Source organism: Stegodyphus dumicola, chromosome X2, assembly GCF_044657685.1.
Source record: "Stegodyphus dumicola isolate Sdum_Otavi_A_Nest chromosome X2, ASM4465768v1".
Lineage (NCBI taxonomy): Eukaryota > Metazoa > Arthropoda > Arachnida > Araneae > Eresidae > Stegodyphus > Stegodyphus dumicola.
The window spans coordinates 92,569,399-92,588,990 of record NC_140781.1 but is presented as its reverse complement, the minus strand read 5'-3'; the positions used below and the strand labels follow the sequence as shown (position 1 = coordinate 92,588,990).

Below are 19,592 nucleotides of genomic sequence, written 5' to 3'. Positions count from 1 at the left end.
GCCATATTTTGGTTTCATCAGTTTTACAGTTGCCAGGCGAAAGGAAAAAAAAATAAACATAGAATAATTGTTTATTGTTACTTTTTACGATAAACTCATTTTTATGATTGATAAATTCACTTCCTTAAAATCTAACCTCCAAGTTTTCTTTAAGCAGACCTTTGTATTCGCGCTTACAAATAAAGCATTTTTGCAGCTTCTTTATTAGGAAATAATTATGAGTTGTTTAATTTCATACATGTGGTCATTTCGTTGTAGGTATTTTGTTTAGCATCGAAGTAACGTCAGTGTTTTTTGCTGTGCGCAACTATTGGCGTGGATTCTTCGCTGCTTGTTGCGGGGCTGTGGTATATAGACTTCTTGCCGTATGGTTTGAAGATGAAGGTATTTCTATTATTAATTTAATGAGTTATTATTATGATATCTCTCTGAAATTACTAAGATTAGAAGATTAGATGAAGATTAGAAGAAATTATATCTTTTTTTAAATAAATGTAAAATGGTCTCGAATCTGACCACATCAGATTATTTATTTTACATCTAAATTAATTATCAGATCAATCAATCACTTTTACTTAATTTAGAAAGCAAATTTTGGTAAACTGCTTGCAAAACATTTTAAATTTGTATTAATTATGCAGTTTTGCAGTTTTTTGTTATTCTTTTATTTATTTTTTTAAAAAATATGCACCGTATTTTTCCTCTTATAATTAGCGTTTTTAAATTGTAGTCACTGTAATTGAAATTCTTTCTTTTTCAGACACTATTACTGCTCTGTTCAGGACAAAATTTTCTTTGGATTTTCCGTTTGATCCTCAAGAGCTCTTAGCATTTGCTTTGATTGGGTAAATTTTATATTTAAAATTCGTAAGCAAAAGAATTTCCTCCATCATATTTTAAATACATAAACCGATATACATGCTTTAGGTTTGAAGTTATTAAAATAATGTGCTGTATACAAGGAAGTTCAGGAAGAATTATAGAATTTAATCAATTCAAGTAAACCTTACATTTTTAAGTAGAAATAATCTTTTTCAAAAATGTAAATAAATAACGAATTTGATAGCTGCAGAATTCAGTGTGGTGCAGTTTAACAGCAAATGCGAAATTCATATTTTCATTTAGAATACTAAGTTGCACGCTCATTCTTATCAGTAACAATATTTACAAATTAACGTAATTAGATACACCACTATAATATTCTTAGCCGCAAAAGTCACACGAAGTGCACTGTATATGAACTAATGCCTGTCAGACCCCTGACTTGATAAGGAAACAACAGAAAAGAACAGTATATGAAATACAACTTAGGCTATGCACCAAATACCAGGGGCAAATTGCGATACAATGCAGGACACAATTCTATGTACAAAAAGTAGAGAAAAATGGCTTAAACAAAGCTAATAAGAAAAGCTGTATGGAAACCGAAACATAACTAGAAACAATTCACTAACAAAGATAATAAAGGGTAGAATATACAAGAGAAACTTAGATGCTGAAATTGGGGTACGAATGAAAAGATAAATGCTAACGAATAATATAGAAAGTGGGGAGAACTTATACAGTAAGGTCACAGAAATTGAAGCGATTTACTAGTACTTTTAAGGCTGGTTGAAGTAGTAACACATGTACCGTTGGGAATGGAAGGTGCTCAGTTTCTGCGGTCTAGTGAGGACCAAGGATATTTGGGTTCGTAGGCCTGTAATGTAGTCATTAGACGAAAAGCATGCTTCAGGTTTGGTCACTAAGTATGAGATACGTTTTGTTTCCGTTTTATTTCGCAAACAAAATATAGTAATTCCCCATGAGTAACATAATACTCGCGAGTTTTGCACGAGTGTGATGAGTCCCCATGCACTCAGGAATGTTTGTGTATGTCCCTCTGGGCACTGAAGCTCCGTTGAGTCCTGTAGTGATAGACAGCGTGCTTATGAAAGTGTTATAACACTGTTACGCTGTTTTTTACAGCATAAAAAGGAAGCAGAGGATATCATACCACTCATGTTGTCACTAGAATTATTAATATTCATTGCAAAAAGAGCACTCTCAGTTTGCGAGTTTCCATTGTCTGATATCTAACCTCAAGCTTTTCAGATAATAGGCTTGTTTTCTAGAGACTAATCGAAAAGTTATTTCAGATCCGGGGATAAAGTATCACACATGTTTTCTAGGATTTTAAGCTAATTTTACAGAGATGTGATGCATAATTTTGTAGACCATTATGTTTCTTCAAATTTTAATTGCTGATGTTTCCCACATATCTATAAATGTTCTTTAGGATAACTTTATGTTAAGAATTTATCACAACTTTCTGTCAGGAAACAGCAGTCTGAAAATTTGATTTTTCCTACAAAATAAGCCTTTGCTCACATAGAACAGAACATCAGTGATTGTCCTAAGTACAAGGCTTAGAAAAAAATAATATTTTCGAATATCCCTGGTTCTGATGGAAGCTCATCCAAAGGAAGTCGAATAAAAGCTACTGTTTGAGTACTACAGAAATGTAGAGTTCAAACTTTAAATTCAGAGAATAGTTTTGACTTTGCATAACTTAAGTCTGCGAAGAAAACCGAGTATTTTACAGGTTACGTTCTTCACATAAGCTACGTAAATTTAACAGTAATAATAAAGTTTCACATAATCTATCCAGGTAAATTTACAGGTTTTCCTCTAGGAATATAAATATAGTTTTAATAACATATTTCAGTCAATATTTCCACAAATAATCTAATTTTCAGCTTGAATATCAATTTTTATATTTCCGCATCATCTTTCTGTTGTGAGTATCGTGAAGCTCTTGTGATACATGTGGATTTCATGGTCTGGATACCAATGCTGTATATCAGCAAATATGTCCAAAATCAGTTATGATAGTTTTCTTGATTAGAAAAACCGTTCACTTGTAAAAAAGTATACCGAGTCTAGAATAGATTCGTAAAGTGCAAATCCTTCTCTTACTATAGAGCATCTGTTTTCTAGGAAAACACTAGATGATAAAATATGGCTTCCATTCAATAACGCCTGGATCAATATATACTCTCGTATAAGTACAGTTCAACTCCAACTATCCGAACTCTGACTATCCGAATTGCTTTCAGAATTTTTCAGAATAAACTAAAAAGAGAAGGAAAAAGAGAAAAAGTAAAAAGAAGGTCAAGAAAAGGAAAGGGAAGAGACAGGAGAAGATGAGGATGACGTGTCACTTGAGGAATTAAGAAACATTCTTTTGAAAATCCCTGATTTTTCAGAAGTTATTGCTAAGGGTACAGGAGAATGGATAGTGTGTGATTCGTCAGACCCTGGGTTTCAAATTCTAAATGATGATGAACTTACTGAAAGTGTAAGAGAAAAAAGTGTTGATCTTCTTATGTCGAAGTTGAAGAAGACACGGAACCATCAGCTAGTGAAGGGTTTGCCGGCCTTAAAACTGCGTTGAAGTGGATGGAGCGTCAGCCCGAGTGTGACCACATGCAACTTCTCATTGTCAAGCGGATGCGCGACTTCGCTGCCCGAAAACGGTTGAACACAGTTAAACAGCTTACTGTGACCGAGATGTCCAGCAAGCAATGACTTTCAGCACTTGTAAGTACTGTACAGTACGCTATATAACATGTACGTGAAATTGTTACCTTTTCATTTTAATTAATTAAAACCTCTTTTTCTTTAAAAATAGTTTATTCCTCCCATTTTCAACATACAGTACATACAGTAATTAGTTAAAGTGCACGTAGGCCTTTTTCTTCGGAAAAAATCCAATTATCCGAATTTTTGATTATCTGAATGGGGTCCGATCCCAATTGATTCGGATAATTGGAGTTCTACTGTATCTCGTGACGAGGGACATTTTGCTATGTAAGTTTTCATGTGCTCCGAAAACTCAACATAATAACAATAACATTTAAATTCAATCAAATTTACAAAATAATGTAGTTAAGGGCTCTTTGTTTGACAATAGTGATAAAGGAAGTGTATGAAATACATTGATCTGACTTAAGGTCTGCTTGATTTCGTAAACACAGCAAGTATCCAGGTAAAGACCTGTGTACCTGAGTAACAAATACTCTATATACATTTTACCTTACTCTGCTTTTTTAAGTATTTTAAATATTACTAGCTACTTCGAGTCTATTTTTTTCTTTTGTACTCATTATTATTACATGTCACTTAGATAGATTGATTACTTTGTAATCATGGATAATGGCCTTCTTTAAAAAGATTATATTTTAATTTTAATTTTTCAGAGCAGTTTGTGGATTTGCAGGTGCTCTCTTTGTATGGCTCCATCGGCAAATAGTGTATTTTAATCGGCGACATAAGACTCTAAATGCCTTCCTACAAAGAAAGTATACCATTTTTTATCGTCAGAATTTACTATATGTTAATTTTTAATAATCATTATCATTCTTCATTATCATGTACAACTCCCAACTAACTTTGTCAGACAGCTGATTTTAGTGCCATAATAATCCGAAAATTCCAATGAAATAATCTGTTTTATAAAAGTAAAATTATAATATTTTAAAAGATTTTATCTATTTTTATACTGAGAATACAAAACTTTTTGTACAGTTGCAAATATATTTACATAAAATATTAAGCTTGTTTTATTTATGTAACATATTACCCATTCAGTCTTCATTCTAAGAATAAATCTCAACTGAATATTCATTAAATTGTTAATCAAAAACAGTTATTAACCAACCATCTTGCAACTAACTACAATAATGTCATCATTTAGCTTGGTTGAAAGATTTAACTTTTATGACTTAACTTTTGCATTTTTTACTTTTATATTGACTTGTACGTAATAGATTTTTCTTATATTAAAGTAATTTATTATTATAATTTTCTCTTGAGGTAATTTGCCATTACGATTTTCTCTCGTTGTTACTCTGGTACTTCTTGAGTACTGCTTAAGAATAATTGCGTGTTTTATATATATAATATATTCCTAATTACTATTATGCATATCATTAATTTTTATTAATTCACTTAATTAAAGCTAGCACCTTTCTGTTTAAAAAGAAAGCTAGATTTTAATGCTAGGTTTTCGACTAAATATAAAATAGTGGTTGCATTAAAATTATTTAATATTTTGGAATTGTAATCAGATCTGTATATTCCAAGTGGACCGTACCTCCTCCTACCAAGAATATTTTTTATTATTACAATTGGTGCTTTGAAAAAACATGCAGGGAAAGACACAACGTCATATCACTTGGTTCATAACGCAATTTAAAAAATAACTTTCGCTTTTGATTGCCTCGACATATTTGATGGAAAGGGTTTTAATGTCATATTTTAAAATAAATTTACTTTGTCATATTTTAAAACACTTACTATACATTTTAGTCAGATTCAGGCTGCCTAAAATGCAGATTTTGCTTTATAGCTCTATTATAAAGGATAGCTTTTCCCTTTCATATTATTATTTTAGATTAATTTTATATAAAATGCATTTTCCAATACAAGAGAAAAAAAATAATTCTTGACAAACTTTGTTTATGATACTTGCGTTAATTCATTGTACTTACGTTCATTTAAAAGAATTTGGTGAAACAGTTGTAAAATAGTAAAATAGTTGCTTAGAAAAGTAAGCTAGAAAGACGTTTCAGTCAATTTCGTAAGATATTTCATAGCATCAGTTGCAGTGCAGAAAGTATTAATATTCATTTACAAGAAAATATAAAATGTATGACATGCTTTGTAATAACTTACTTCAGTCGTTAAACTTATTTCAAGAAATTCTGTTAGGTAGATTAACCTTTTTACAGTTTCTTTCAAATGAGAAGCCCATTTGAAACAAACTGACAACCTAAGAGAAGAAAAATTTGAATTTAATGGGACAAATGAAAATAAAATTTAGACGCAAACCAAAAATGACCTCAGACAAGAAATAACATTCTTTAAAACGCATACTGTTGAAAAATTATCAGTTTTCGCGCAGAAAAATGCGAATTCTCACGCTTCAAACCAAACTATTTTACTATTTCTGTACTATTATGGATTTAGGTATTAATTCTGTTGCCTTATATTTCAAAACAGCTTAGTTTCTAGCTTAGTTTATCTTATTCAGAGACTAAAAATAAGTTAGAATAAATTCTGGAATCAGTAATTCCTACGTCTATTCATCCGTAAGTCCTTCATCTATTCATCTGTAATTTGAACAAACGCGATATTTTTATTTGTGATTATTTTAATTATATTTTCATTTAGTTGCTGTCTTACAGTGATTTTTATGCGCTCATTTTTCAACAATATTGGAAAATTTAATTCGTTCATTAATTTTCCCCCAAAAATTTTTAAGTACTGCTGGAGCGTTATCAGCAGTTGTTTTAGTTTTGTATGAATTTTGATTCTTTTATTTAAATGATATGTGAATGTCAATGCTTTTTAAACTCTGTCATAGCATTCCAAAATTATAACCATCTTCTTTCTCTCCAGTCGTTTTATGTACCCTGCCATCGTTACCATAATCATTTCTAGTCTCACGTTTCCTTTGGGCTTAGGACAATTTATGGCTGCTGAGGTATGTTTAAAATGTTAAATTATTTTCTTTTATAGATAAAATTTAATTACCCAAGCATACATTTTATTGTCTCTCAAACATACCTTTAATTATGTAATATGCACGTAATTAAAAGATAAATGCATATTTTTGTACTTTCGGCAGAATATATGTTTTTTGAGCTGGTGGGAAATAATCGTTTTATAAATCTGTTGTGAGTTAATATTTAATGTATGAAAATCATATATTTATAGGAAAATACCTAAAATAATTTGATAGCAGGGTTTTTTTTTTTTTTTGTTTCTCTATTTTGTCATTTGTGTAGCATAATGGAGCATTTAAAGAGCTAAATCTGGATAAATAGTTTACACACTAGCCATGTTTTAGATAGTTGAGGTATAAAACGCCGAACATTTTGACAAACTTGATCTTGTGCCCATCAATCTATTACAAAGGTATTTCACCAAGTAATGATGATAATTGTTTTTGTCGGCATTATAAGTTTATAGAAGGAGCATTACACTTAAGGCAATACAGTAGAGCTCAATTTGTCTACAGTAACTGGCATTTATAATATGTTCCTTTTTTCGTACATATAAAGTATACTTAGGTAATAAGTACATGTAATAATATAAACTACTACACTTAACGCTCAAGAAATTAAAACCTGTAGCCACGTTTTTCCCAATGTCATGTGTAATATCACACCTCAGGTTATAAAGTGTTTCTCCCGCCTTCTTAGCGAGCCTTAGTGGCCTGCACGCTCAGCGCGTAATAGAGAGGTCCGCGGTTCGATTCCCGTCAAAGGTGTTGCTAATTTTTCTTCTTTCCTGCTTCCAAAAAAATCCTAATGTCTCTACAGTGACGCCCGAACTAAAAAGGTTAGTGGATGATGATTCTTCCCACCCAGGATTTGACGATTGGGACCCCTAAAAGCCCCAGTCGCCCTTTAAAAAGACAGTATATCAGGTGTTTCTCCCGCCTTCTTAGCGAGCCTTTGTGGTGTAGTGGTTTGCACGCTCAGCGCGTAACTGAGAGGTCCGAGGTTCGATTCTCGGCGAAGTCGTTGCTAATTTTTCATCTTGCCTGCTTTTAAAAAAAACCTAATGTCTCTACAAAGTCACTATTTTCAAATATAAGAGGTAAGTCAATACATTCTCTACAATTCGAAGCCAACGATAAACATATATGATTTATGTTTTATTTTAAAATTAATTCCTATATCTTTTTAACCCTTTATGTCAACTTAGGACTTGCTATAAAATATTGATTACAGGTTTTTAATGCAGTACAGTACAAAAACGTTATGATCTTTAATTATATCTAGTAGTTACAAAGTGTTTTACAACTAGGATTATAGAAACAGTTTCAGGCCTAATCATTCTCACATTAATCTCGTTCAGCAGCTCCATTCATCTGCCAATATTCGTACTACTAATTTATAAAGTCATTACATTTATTGGCGAACACTAGTGACTCGCTACATAGCATCCTACAAAGCTGCTATGAAAAGCACTTTAAAGGATGTTACGGAGATGGTAGCTAAAAAATTTCAGAACTGGATTGTGCCTAAATGTGTGACAACATATGGGCAGCATTTGAAGATGTAGTATTCACATGTTTGTATCACTAAGTAATCTGGCTACGCAGCAATAATTTCAGAATGTTTCGAAACAATTAAGTGTAACTGTATAAAGCTGAGACTATTTTAATCTGCTATCGGTGAAGCTTTAAATTTTAATGAATATGCTAAGATCTACAACACAATATCTAATATAAAAAAAGTACAGTATAAAAATGACTCTTCAAAACTACGACATAATTGAGTCTATACTATACTATATTTACTACTAGCGGTGAAGTCACTGAACACTGGTTATTCGCCCCGGGTTCGATTCCAGGCAAATGGGCTGGCTGCATGGTAATTTTCGTGTTTTCCGCATGTGTATCATGAATACTAAGCCAGTTTCTCTAAGAAAATCGTCCGTTCTATTAATAACACAAATAGACTATTATTTACATGTACATTTTGAGCGGGGTGCATTTACCAGGCTTATTTTTAATTCCTTATTGATTTTACATTAATATCATACAGATTTGGAACAACAAAAACGTTACAATATTAAACATATTTTGCTAATATGATTTAAAATGCCTATAACTTTGAATTAATCAACTTTTCTAGCACGCATAGTTGCATGGTTGCTCATAAAAATTTAATTAATCTTCTTAATGTATTCAAAATATTTCAAAGTGTAATTCTTATATCTTTGTAATCAGCAGTTATATGTTACTTTTTATACACTTTTATAATTTTAGAATATTATTTCATTTCATTGATACGTTTAATAGATTATCACTCTTTTAATCTGGCTTAGAGTACTGTTGCTGGCATAACATTTTGAGGCTTCTAGGTGTGACATATGCATAAAGCTTATTAATCCCCTAAAATTGTATGCCAGTGAACATTTCTCCGAGTTCTGTTTGAAGGTTCACAGTTTGCTGTGCACAAAGCTTGGTAGTTAACATCTTATGTGAAGAATTCCTAAATTGCTTGATAATTTTTATGTAATGTATTTTATGTAACGGGATTTATTACAGTGAGTTTCTACTGATTACAACACCTTTCTTTTTCTGTATAAGCATTCTTTATTACTTATTCACTTGTAATAAGATTTATGCACTTGTTATAACTCCATACTCCAGAAAAGGCAGACGTATCTCGTAAAACTGTTATCATTGAAACTGATTTCATGATTTTTCAAAATGATTCTAGTACGAGGGTCATTTTTCTTCAGTCTCCGATGGAAACAGACTTGGACAACATGAATCTATTAAAAGTTATGTATAAACATGGTTACGTTTCGACAACATCGCCGTGAAGATTCAGAGATTTTTCATATCGGTGTAGGAGTTTTCCGATCTCCTGTTCGGAGAATGTTGCCGACAGTGACGTGAGATGAGCTTAAACGTTGCTGCCAGTGATGTAAGATAGGCTTGGACATTGTTTTGAAGCTCCTTATTGATCTGGAATCTTTGGCTTTCTAGCAAGTTCTTCCTTTCAGGGAAGAAATAAAAAACACTCGGCGCAAAATCGGGGCTATACGCCGGGTCATCAAACACATCCCGTGTAATTAATGTTGCTTTGAAGCTCCTCTTTGTTGTGGAATCTTTAGTCTCCTAGTTATCTGAGCGACGCGGGATTTGGGATCATGAAGACACGTATTTAAACAGCATTTATTGGCTCAATTTGTATAATTACTTATTTTAGTAAATTTACATTCGTTAAGATGACGTTTACATTATTAAAGAAAGTAAAAAAGCAAAATATCTTAAATTATAAGCTAATATGTGCGAGGTGACAGTGCACTAAGGAGGAAAAGTACCTATACCTTGCTTGCTCGAGATTGCCTTACATGGTTAATCGCCCCAAACCCTAGAGGCGATCCAAGGAAGACTAACCCCTCGGTCAACACAGGGGAACAATTTTTGTTTCGCTCATTCTGGGTACAAGAACGCAAAGTCAATTGTGGACTGCAACGCATTCACCGAAAATCGTAGAACATAGTTAGACATCGAACATAGTTAGACATCGAGCTAGATCCCGAAGGACAACCTTCGGTATGAAACCATGAAACATCCCCACAACCAAGGGGCAGACAAGGCAGTACTATATGGTCCCTACTGAGCCTGAACCTGCCACCGAATACAGGAAGTTTCCAGTTACTGTGAAGACTGTCAGTTTTCTCCAATGCAGTTAAATACCCCAACCTTTGAAGGCGATCTGAAGAGGTTAACCCCTGATCAACCCAGGAGGACAGAAAATCGCGAAGTCTGGGTAAATATAACGCTTAGTCACAATTGTCAACAAAGAGAACGCAAATTAAGGGATCTGCCCCCCTCCAGTGTTGACCAGATGGAGATAGTCCCCCTGAACAACCTTGTAAATCTAACTACGTAGCATCCCCACAACCAAGGGACAGACAAGAAAGTACTATATGGTCTCTGCCGAGCCTGAACCTACCACCGTATAAATGATGGTTCTAGTCACTGTGAATACTGTTAATTTTTTTCCAGCTGTCTAGATACTGACTTAACCAGAACGCCAAGATTGCTCCCAGTCGACCCTCAGGGGGTGCTAAGGGGTAAAAAATCTCCATGACCGGATCAAGCCGGTCATCCCACTCAGAGGGTTAGCAAGTTCTTCAGTTCAGGGAAAATTAAATATCACTCGGCGCTAAGTCGGGGCTATTTTGAAGCGGTTTAAATGGGACATGTTTGATCACCCGGCGTATAGCCCCGATTTTGTGGCGAGTGTTTGTCATTTCTTCCCTGAAATGAAGAACTTGCCAGAAAGCCAATAAGAAGCTTCAAAACAACTTCCAGGCCCATATCACATCACTGGCAACAACATTATGCGAAGACCAGATCGGAAAGTAACCCCCAGTATGAAAAATGCTGACATCTTCACTGTGATTTTGTCGAAAAGTAACCATGTTTTTGTAGATAACTTTTGGCAACAAATTCATTTTCTTCTTTGCTTGTCTTCTTTTAATGGTCCATCGGAGGTTGAATAAAACGACCCTCTTATATATTGTAAGCAATGTGAATTTTTAGTATTAGATTGAAGAAGGTGATTATACTGCATATTATTTCATCTTTTTATTAGCTTACCAATCACGAAGTTATGAAGGAGCTGTTTAGTAATATCACTTGGTCGAGCTCTCAACTTGAAGTAGATGATGCAATTATTGTTAGCCACTGGACTACTCTTTACACAAATATATACATCAACCTTACTCTTTTCATTATTATTAACGTAAGTCCATTGTTAGTTCGATGTTTTTACTCTAGATCTTCTATATTTCTACATAACATTGTGTTTAATCTTAAATTGTACTTATAGTTTATCACAACAACGGTTTGTGCAACTCTGCCAGTACCAGCTGGTGTTTTTATTCCCATTTTCCGGATTGGTAAGGTTCATTTAACTTCTCTGTTCTTTTAATTTGCTTCAAGTAACATAATCCAGTATCTCTTTTCTTCAAATTCAAAAGATTTATTTATTTTAAATGTTCTAATTTTAATGCTTTGGGAATATAAAGGGGTTTTCCAGAAGATATCTATTTTTAACTTATTGCTATATTATTATTAAAAGAAAATCTTAGTATTTTGAGACATTAAATATAAGAATTCATAAAACGATGAAATTCAGAACACAAATATGTCTGTGATATTTTAGTAGAAAGTATTACGATATATATTTTTACGCCATGCAGCATTTTCTACCAATTTTTATATATATAACAATACTTTCTACCATAGGTGCTGCCTTTGGACGTTTAGTTGGAGAATGTATGGCTGCATGGTTTCCTGACGGGATACGTATGGGTGATAATATATTCAAGATATTACCAGGAGGTTACGCTGTTGTTGGTAAAATCCATCATTTGAATTGATATAGCGAACGTTAATAGTAGAAGTGCCTATTTTTAAATTTTTATTCGTAAAATAACGCATGTAAAATTTTCAATATTCTAAAAAAGAAGTTCGTTTGTTATTTTTCTAGAACCATACTTCCAGAATGTTTTGTTCAAAGTGATTCAATCATTTTAGCAATATATATGACATTAAATTAATACGAAATCTTTCGTTAAATTCTAATTTTGTGTATGCTTATCATGATATTTCGTAAAGCAATTAAAATTAATTAATTTTAAATAAATGAATTTATTATTATTCAATGGATATTTTAACCTGAATTTCAGGAGCTGCAGCTTTATCGGGAAGTGCAACTCATACTGTTTCTACCTCAGTTATCGTATTTGAGTTAACAGGCCAAATGTCACATATGCTACCGGTGATCGTAAGTATCCTGTCCTTATAAAACTATACAGCACTGAATGAATTTGTAATGGTTATGTCCCACTTTCAGGCTTTCCCAACTGAGGTTTTTTAAAAAATTGCATCATTTCAGCCTCTCTTGATGGGGTGGGTAAAATCAATTCCCATTCCAGCCTTTTCATTCAAATCCTGAAAGTGAGATAGATCACGTGACTGTACTTATATCACCCTTTGAACTTTAGATACTGCTTAAGTAAAACATTAATGGCATTGGTGATTATACGTAATAAAGAAAACAAGATGTTTTTAAAACTTGGTTATAATATAGTATTATTATTTTACTTTCTTGAAACATAATCATGAAAATTGAAAAACCGAAAGTAAAAGATCACATTGAAACAGAAAAATTAAAAGTTTTGAGGATTTGGCAAGCATTAAATCGGTATTAAAAATGTAATATTCTAAAGTATCATAAAATTCATAAGTGGTACCACTATCACAGTTTTTAATAAAATAGATTTATTAGTTAACAGACATTTAAAAATATGAGTTTCACTGTAGAAGAATGTTAAACCATACACATAGAAATGGACCTCTTACCATCATATGCCTAACTGAGTTACTATAGGGTATTCAAATACACTCATGTCCATAAATTAAGGATAATGTAAAATCAAGCAAAGGAAGAGTTAGAAGCAAAACAAATTTGACTTATTTGTAAAGCTTATTTATTAAACAAAAGGTAAAGAGCAAAAAAAGATGCTATATGTTTGATATTATTAAAAAAATTAGTGATTTTTTCTCCTTGGAGCAAATTACAAAAAAAAAAAAAAAAAAAAAAAAAAAAAAAACCCTATTTACAAAAAAACAATATTACATGGTTGGTATGATTGTTAATACATTGTATGTCTCCGAGACGATGCAATACAGTCCGTACAACGCCTAGGCATGCTGAGTATCAAATTATCGAACTGATATTGGGGGATATTACACCACTCAAAAAGCAATGCTCTCCGAAGTTCCGGTAGACATGTAGGAGGAGGTTGACGGGCTGCAACTCGTCGGCCAAGCATGTCACACACGTGCTCTACTTGATTCAAGTCCGGTGAGAATGCTGGCCAGTCCATACGGGTGATATCCTCCGATTGAAGGCATTCGCTTACGATGTTTGCACGGTGAAGACGGGCGTTGTCATCCATAAACACAAATTGTGCGCCCATGGCGCCCCGAAACAAACGTACATGTTGTTCCAGAATGACGTCCCGATAGATTTGGCTTGTCATGGTTGCAGTTTGAACATGCAGGTCAGTTCTGGAACCCAGAATAATTTCACTCCAAACGAGCACTCCTGCACCACCGTAACGTTGTCGTTCAATGATGTTTTCTTGGTGGTAACGGGTACCTGGCTCTCCATATGAAAGTCCGACGAGAATCAGACTGCAAGCTAAACCTGGACTCGTCGGAAAACATGTTGCGGTGTCCATAATGCATGCTCTCTACTCCAGGCTAACCGCAGGCGACAGTGAGTTGCAGTAAGTGGAACGCATCTGACAGGTCTACGAGCATATAGACTAATCTGCCCTAAGCGTCTGTACACGGTCTGCCTTGAAATGGTCGTACCAGTGGCTGAAGAGAGCTGACGAGACAGGTCTGAGGCTGTGCTCCGCTTGTTTCTTTTGGCAGTAACTGCCAAATACCGGTCCTCATTCGGCGTTGTAACTCTGGGTCGACCTGTGCTGTAACGTGTACTCCCATTACCATCATCTTGGAATCGTTGCCAAAGCCTGGAGATGACACTCTGGGCAATTCCAAGTTCGTCTGATACTTCCAGTTGGGTACGCCCACATTCCAGACGGCCGATAATTCTACCACGTAAAAAATCATCCAAATGCGTCCTTTGTGTTTTAACTATTCGGTTATTGCACTGAAATGCTTAAACGCCTGCGAACAATTTTACTTCTTTGCTTGTATTCCTTATATATCACTCTCTTACACTCTCGTCATTGTGACGTACCATCGATGTCATCTGGTTACTTCGTGAAATTTGCATATGATTCTTGAAGATGTGTGTAGTGATTTTACAGGTGATATATTTATTTTAGAGTTTGATTTCCGCGTGACTCCGAATTATCCTTAATTTATGGACATGAGTGTAAATGACATGTTTTCCTTTCTGTGCTTTATTTAGCCGAGCCTGTTTCTTTGAAAAACTACTCTTCCCCTTCCAATCTCTTTCCAACTGGTTAAAACCTGTAATGTTGAAAAGGTACGATTTTTATACCCTCATCTAGAGCCCCTGAAGAAGGTGGGGAGCCTGAAATGGCACGATTTTTGCTGGCATTTTCAGAAAACCTAAATCGGAAAATCCCAGAATGGGATATCACCTTCATAATTATGTTTATAGCGCTTAACCCCCCCAACCTCATAAAAATGATAAAGATTTAATCTAGTTTTGTTTCCTGAATATAATAATTAAAATCTTGTTTTTTTTTCATGTAAATAAATGTATTATTTCATTATGAAACACTGTTATGATTTTAGAAAGTCACTTTTCTCAGCTTTCACTCTAACTTTCTAGCAATTCGATTTTCATTCCACTTTTAGATTGCAGTGCTAATTGCCAATGCTATTGCTCAGTTTCTCCAGCCATCTATTTATGATAGCATAATACAAATTAAAAAACTCCCGTACCTGCCTTCTATTATTACTACGTCATCTCAGTAAGTTGAATTTCATTAATTTAAACCTCTTTCCTTAATCAGAGCTCTATAAATAATTAATATATTTTTATGTATAACTGAAGCTTGCATTAATACTGGAAGATTAAATCTAATTTTATTGCATTTCAGGGCTTATAATATTTATGTAGAGGATATAATGGTACGTGAAATTGTATATATATCAGAAGGTGCTACATACAGAGAAATTAAAACAATTATAAAAGGCAATAAACGACTGCACTCATTTCCGTTAGTGGAGTCTTCAGGTACCATTTTGATTTATTTACTTGGTCAATGAACATATATAATTAGATCAAAAAAAGCTTAACAATGAACAAATGCATATGTTCAATTTATACGCAAGATATAGTGGATGGGTGTGTTATGCGGAAGGGATTTTGGATGAGGTTCTTATTTTTCAAGTACATTTAAATCAAGAAAAGCTCAAACATGAGCACAAATGTACATGCTCAATTTAAATGCAAAATGTAGTGGAGGGTTGTGTCCATGCGAAATTTCGCATGGAGGGTTCTTATTTTTCAAGTATATTTAAAAAATCAAACACCAGACAGAGGTCAGAACTTATGTATAAATTGAATTAGAGACGGACGCTATGAAAGGGTTGTTTTAAAATTCTATGTGTCTGCAGATGAACCTTTCAGTGTCGTGGTTATCTAGCTGACTGTCTTTTTAGTTCAGTCTCGGTGTTTAGGCAAATTGCCAAACAGGGTCGGGCTTTTTCTGGTCAAATAACGATATTATAAATAGATTTTTTAAATCTTTGCTAAAGTTTTTGAACTGTACGAACTCTTGAGTGCTATGATTTCTAAAGGCATTTCTTGCAAAAGAAACCCAAACCTTCTTCCGAAAGAAAAATATACATATATATGTACACAGTTCTTCAGGAAAAAATCCCATGTATATGATAATATAACTAAAAAATAACATTCTAAAATGCACTGAGCATGTACAGTAAAAAAAACCTGCTTTTATTCAAAATTATATTGCTTCACTTAAAGATGTTTATTCTTGACAAATTTATAAATTCTACGATGCCTAAAATTTTACCGCATTGATGAAATCCAGAATGTAATAAATGAATGCATTTTCAGATTTTTTATAAGTGTGAATCATAGATTCTGATTTTATAAACCATTTCATTACACACACTTATATCTAAAATATAGATGAAAAGCTCATAATTTGTTATTAGCACTTTGAAACCAAAATATTTACTAAGAAGTAATTCTTTTATTTTGCGAATAATTTCACAGTAAATATGAACACATATTCTTTTACTTTTATTATTTTGTACTTTTCAGACTCCATGATATTACTTGGCTCTGTTCAAAGAATGGAACTTATGCGTTTGTTGGAGAGGCACTTGGGTCGAGAACGCAGATTGGAAGAAGTTGCCAGAAGGCAATCTGTAGATGAAGGAACTTATAAAGCAGTACAAGAACAAGAAAGAAAGATGTCCAGATTTGAAGTTGTTCCTGTTTCTGGGCTTGAAAAAGTAAGATATGAATAGTATTTGTACGAGTTCCAGTTTGCCGTTGAAGATTTTATATGTAAGTATGTGATTAAATATTTAAAGAAGTTATTCTAATTGTATGCAATTATTTTTAGTATTCAGCAAGAAATTCTCCACCACCATCTCCTCCAATGACTCCAACATCTCCTAAAAAGTCTATTTTGAAGCACTCTCCAATGCATTCTCCATACTCGACTATAACTTCGAGTATTGCACACGGTAAGAACATTTCTTAAAGTTGTAAGGTTTATCCTAAGTTTTTAAGAGTTATATTTAGTTAAAGTTACTTTCCCATCCCTCCTAATTTCAGATTACCATTTCCTGCCAGAGTCTGTTTTTAGAATCGCGGTTAATACAAATGAAGGAATAGCGGTACTTAAGTCGACGTTCCACTCACTCCGTTAGAGAGCCAGAGATTCTGATTAGCGCGCGTTTGCCTTTTCGCTACACTCTCTCTAAGCTATTACTACACTCGGCCGTATTTCAGGCCCTAGATAGCTTCGCCGTTTAGTTAACATTTAGCGTCCAACTTTGGGAATTTTGATAGCTTCGTCTATACCTTATTAGTTAAGCATTAGTTAAGTTTCATTTCTAGTACTCTTGAATTCAACCCCAAGTGGAGGCTTTTCTGTATTTTCTGAGAAAGAGCCATTTGTTAATCTTTATGTTGAGCAATAAAGGGTAATTAACCCTTCTTGAGTTTATGTTTCTGTTTTCTGAGCTAAAGCGATTATTCGTTTACCAGTTTTCGAGGTTCCACACGTATAGCTATAAGAGAAGAGGTTGGAACCCTATAAAGTTTAGGAGCTTCGCTAAGTAAAATTCAGTGAAATGTGTTAGTACTATTTTTTCTTTAATCCTTTTATAATTTTTTTTCGGTTACTTTATCAAGTATTTGCCACTCTGGATTTACTTCTACATAACATTTGTAGAGCATTAGGTTAATTGGAAGCAGGAGAGATGGAAAATGAGCAACGCCTTCGCCGGAAATCGAACCACGGACCTCTGGAATACGCGCCCAGCATGCAGACCATCACACCACGAAGGCATACTAAGAAGGCGGGAGAAATACCTTATATACTCCCTCTTTTAAAGGTCAACTGGGGTTTTAGGGGACCCAATCGCCAGATCCTGGGTATGGAGAATCATCATCCACCACCCTTTTAGTTCGAGCGCCACTGTAGAGACATTAGGTTAATTGGACGCAGAGATGAAAAATGAGCAACGCCTTCACCGGGAATCAAACCAAGGACATCTGGAATACGCGCCCAGCATGCAGACCACTACACCACGAAGGCACGCTTGGAAGGCGGGAGAAATACTTTATACATTCATAAAAATAAAATGAAAAATCTGACCTAGCCTTAAGGCTTTAGCATTCAGCATCTATAATAGCAGGTTGATAATCTAAGCCTCTAATGTTGTATTTGATGAGTTCAGCAAAATGCTTATTTCACTGTTTGATTGTGTAACTCTTTGTACCTGTCGAAAAGACTTTTTCAAAATATTTTTATATCTATAATATTGCGTAACAATCCCATAAGCTTACAAAATTTAGATCTTCCTTTTCTCTCGTTTCTAACGATTTTATTTTGGCCATTTTGATCTTTGTAATTTTAGGTTACTGTATTTTTAAAGTGAAAAAAAAAACAAATTCCTTTTTAGGATTACAACAGACCTCATTTTTATTTATTATAAATGCTGAAGGAGCTTTAACAAATATGCAGGTTTTATCTGTCTAATAGTATTACATTTTATGATATTAACTATAAATATAAATCTTTCAGGAAGTTATTGACGTTTCAGTGTACGCGCATATTTATAAACTGTTCATAAAAAGTTCATTATATTACAATAGATTAAATTTCCTCACGAATAATATAGAATTAAGAGAAGAATGAAATTCTGATCATTACAAGCATGCACGAAAAGGCAAAGTAATCCCAGAAAGAGAAATATAATAAAAAAAAAACTATCATGAACTTTTATACGGATTATGAGTAACAGACGGGGAACATGTTTGCTGACATTACCTAGCATGATTGTTAGCACCTCTGTTCTGAAAAACATTCGATTATTCAAGCCAGTTTGGAAAGCTTAACTCGAGATCTAACAAAAGAGTGGATTAATGATGGAAATAATAAATAAGTGCTCCATTGCGAAGGATTCATTTGTGTTAAATAAGGTTCAGGTCGCAGTATTTTAGTGGAAGAAGTAAACTTTCAAAATCAAGGAATTGCGGCAGACTTTTGAATCAGTAACATTACTGGAACAGATGCCAACCCATATCATTAGGGTATATTTTGCATGTGTAATTAATTAAGTCAAAGCGTGAGGGGATTATCTACATCACCCTAATGCCTTAGGGAATGTCTTTTGAAAGCATGTAAAAAGAGCACTAAATTATGTCTCCGTTGTGATTTTATATAACCTCACGACTTAATGATCTGCACTAAAACGGAAAATGAGTTGCATGACGAAAAGGACACCCTATACCAGGGTTCTCAATCGGTGGTAAGCGTACCACCGGTGGTACGCAAAAGAAAAATAGGTGGTACGCAAAGAAGCAAAGTATTTAAATTCAAAAATTAAAACCCCAACATCCTGATTGAGTTTTTTTCTGTAACACTCGTAAATTTATGCGATCTGAGCTTTGTTCAAGAGTGGTGGTGGTAGTAGTACTTTGTAGTGGTGGTAGTAGTATTTTGTAGTGGTGGTACTAAAGGTTTTCAGTTTTTGTTTAGATGGCACGGATTATTCAAAAGGTTGAGAACTGCTGCCCTATCCCATTCCACGGTCGACGAGGAGAATTCTTGTTTATGCACATCTCTCATGGCTTTGTGTCTCTCATGCCACATATCTCTTAGTTCAAGTACCATGCAGCGTCTTACATTGTACAAAAAATATTCCTACCTATTTTATATTGTCGTAGGCATTCTATAGTATTTTCAAGACACTGACAAAACTTAAAGTCGCATCTGCAGAC

General features: G+C 33.9%; 1 protein-coding gene across 1 annotated transcript in view; it reads left to right on the top strand.

Annotated features, from left to right (window-relative positions):
* The window catches only part of LOC118198107 (chloride channel protein 2-like), a 63,166-nt gene that overhangs the window by 24,194 nt on the left and 19,380 nt on the right, over nucleotides 1-19,592 (top strand). The window contains exons 8-19 of the mRNA XM_035369715.2: nucleotides 259-384; nucleotides 761-845; nucleotides 4,242-4,343; nucleotides 6,445-6,529; nucleotides 11,178-11,327; nucleotides 11,415-11,484; nucleotides 11,834-11,944; nucleotides 12,277-12,374; nucleotides 14,957-15,072; nucleotides 15,202-15,338; nucleotides 16,395-16,588; nucleotides 16,702-16,825. Coding sequence (XP_035225606.1) covers nucleotides 259-384; nucleotides 761-845; nucleotides 4,242-4,343; nucleotides 6,445-6,529; nucleotides 11,178-11,327; nucleotides 11,415-11,484; nucleotides 11,834-11,944; nucleotides 12,277-12,374; nucleotides 14,957-15,072; nucleotides 15,202-15,338; nucleotides 16,395-16,588; nucleotides 16,702-16,825 — 1,398 coding nt within the window. The remainder of the gene's footprint in view (nucleotides 1-258; nucleotides 385-760; nucleotides 846-4,241; nucleotides 4,344-6,444; nucleotides 6,530-11,177; nucleotides 11,328-11,414; nucleotides 11,485-11,833; nucleotides 11,945-12,276; nucleotides 12,375-14,956; nucleotides 15,073-15,201; nucleotides 15,339-16,394; nucleotides 16,589-16,701; nucleotides 16,826-19,592) is intronic.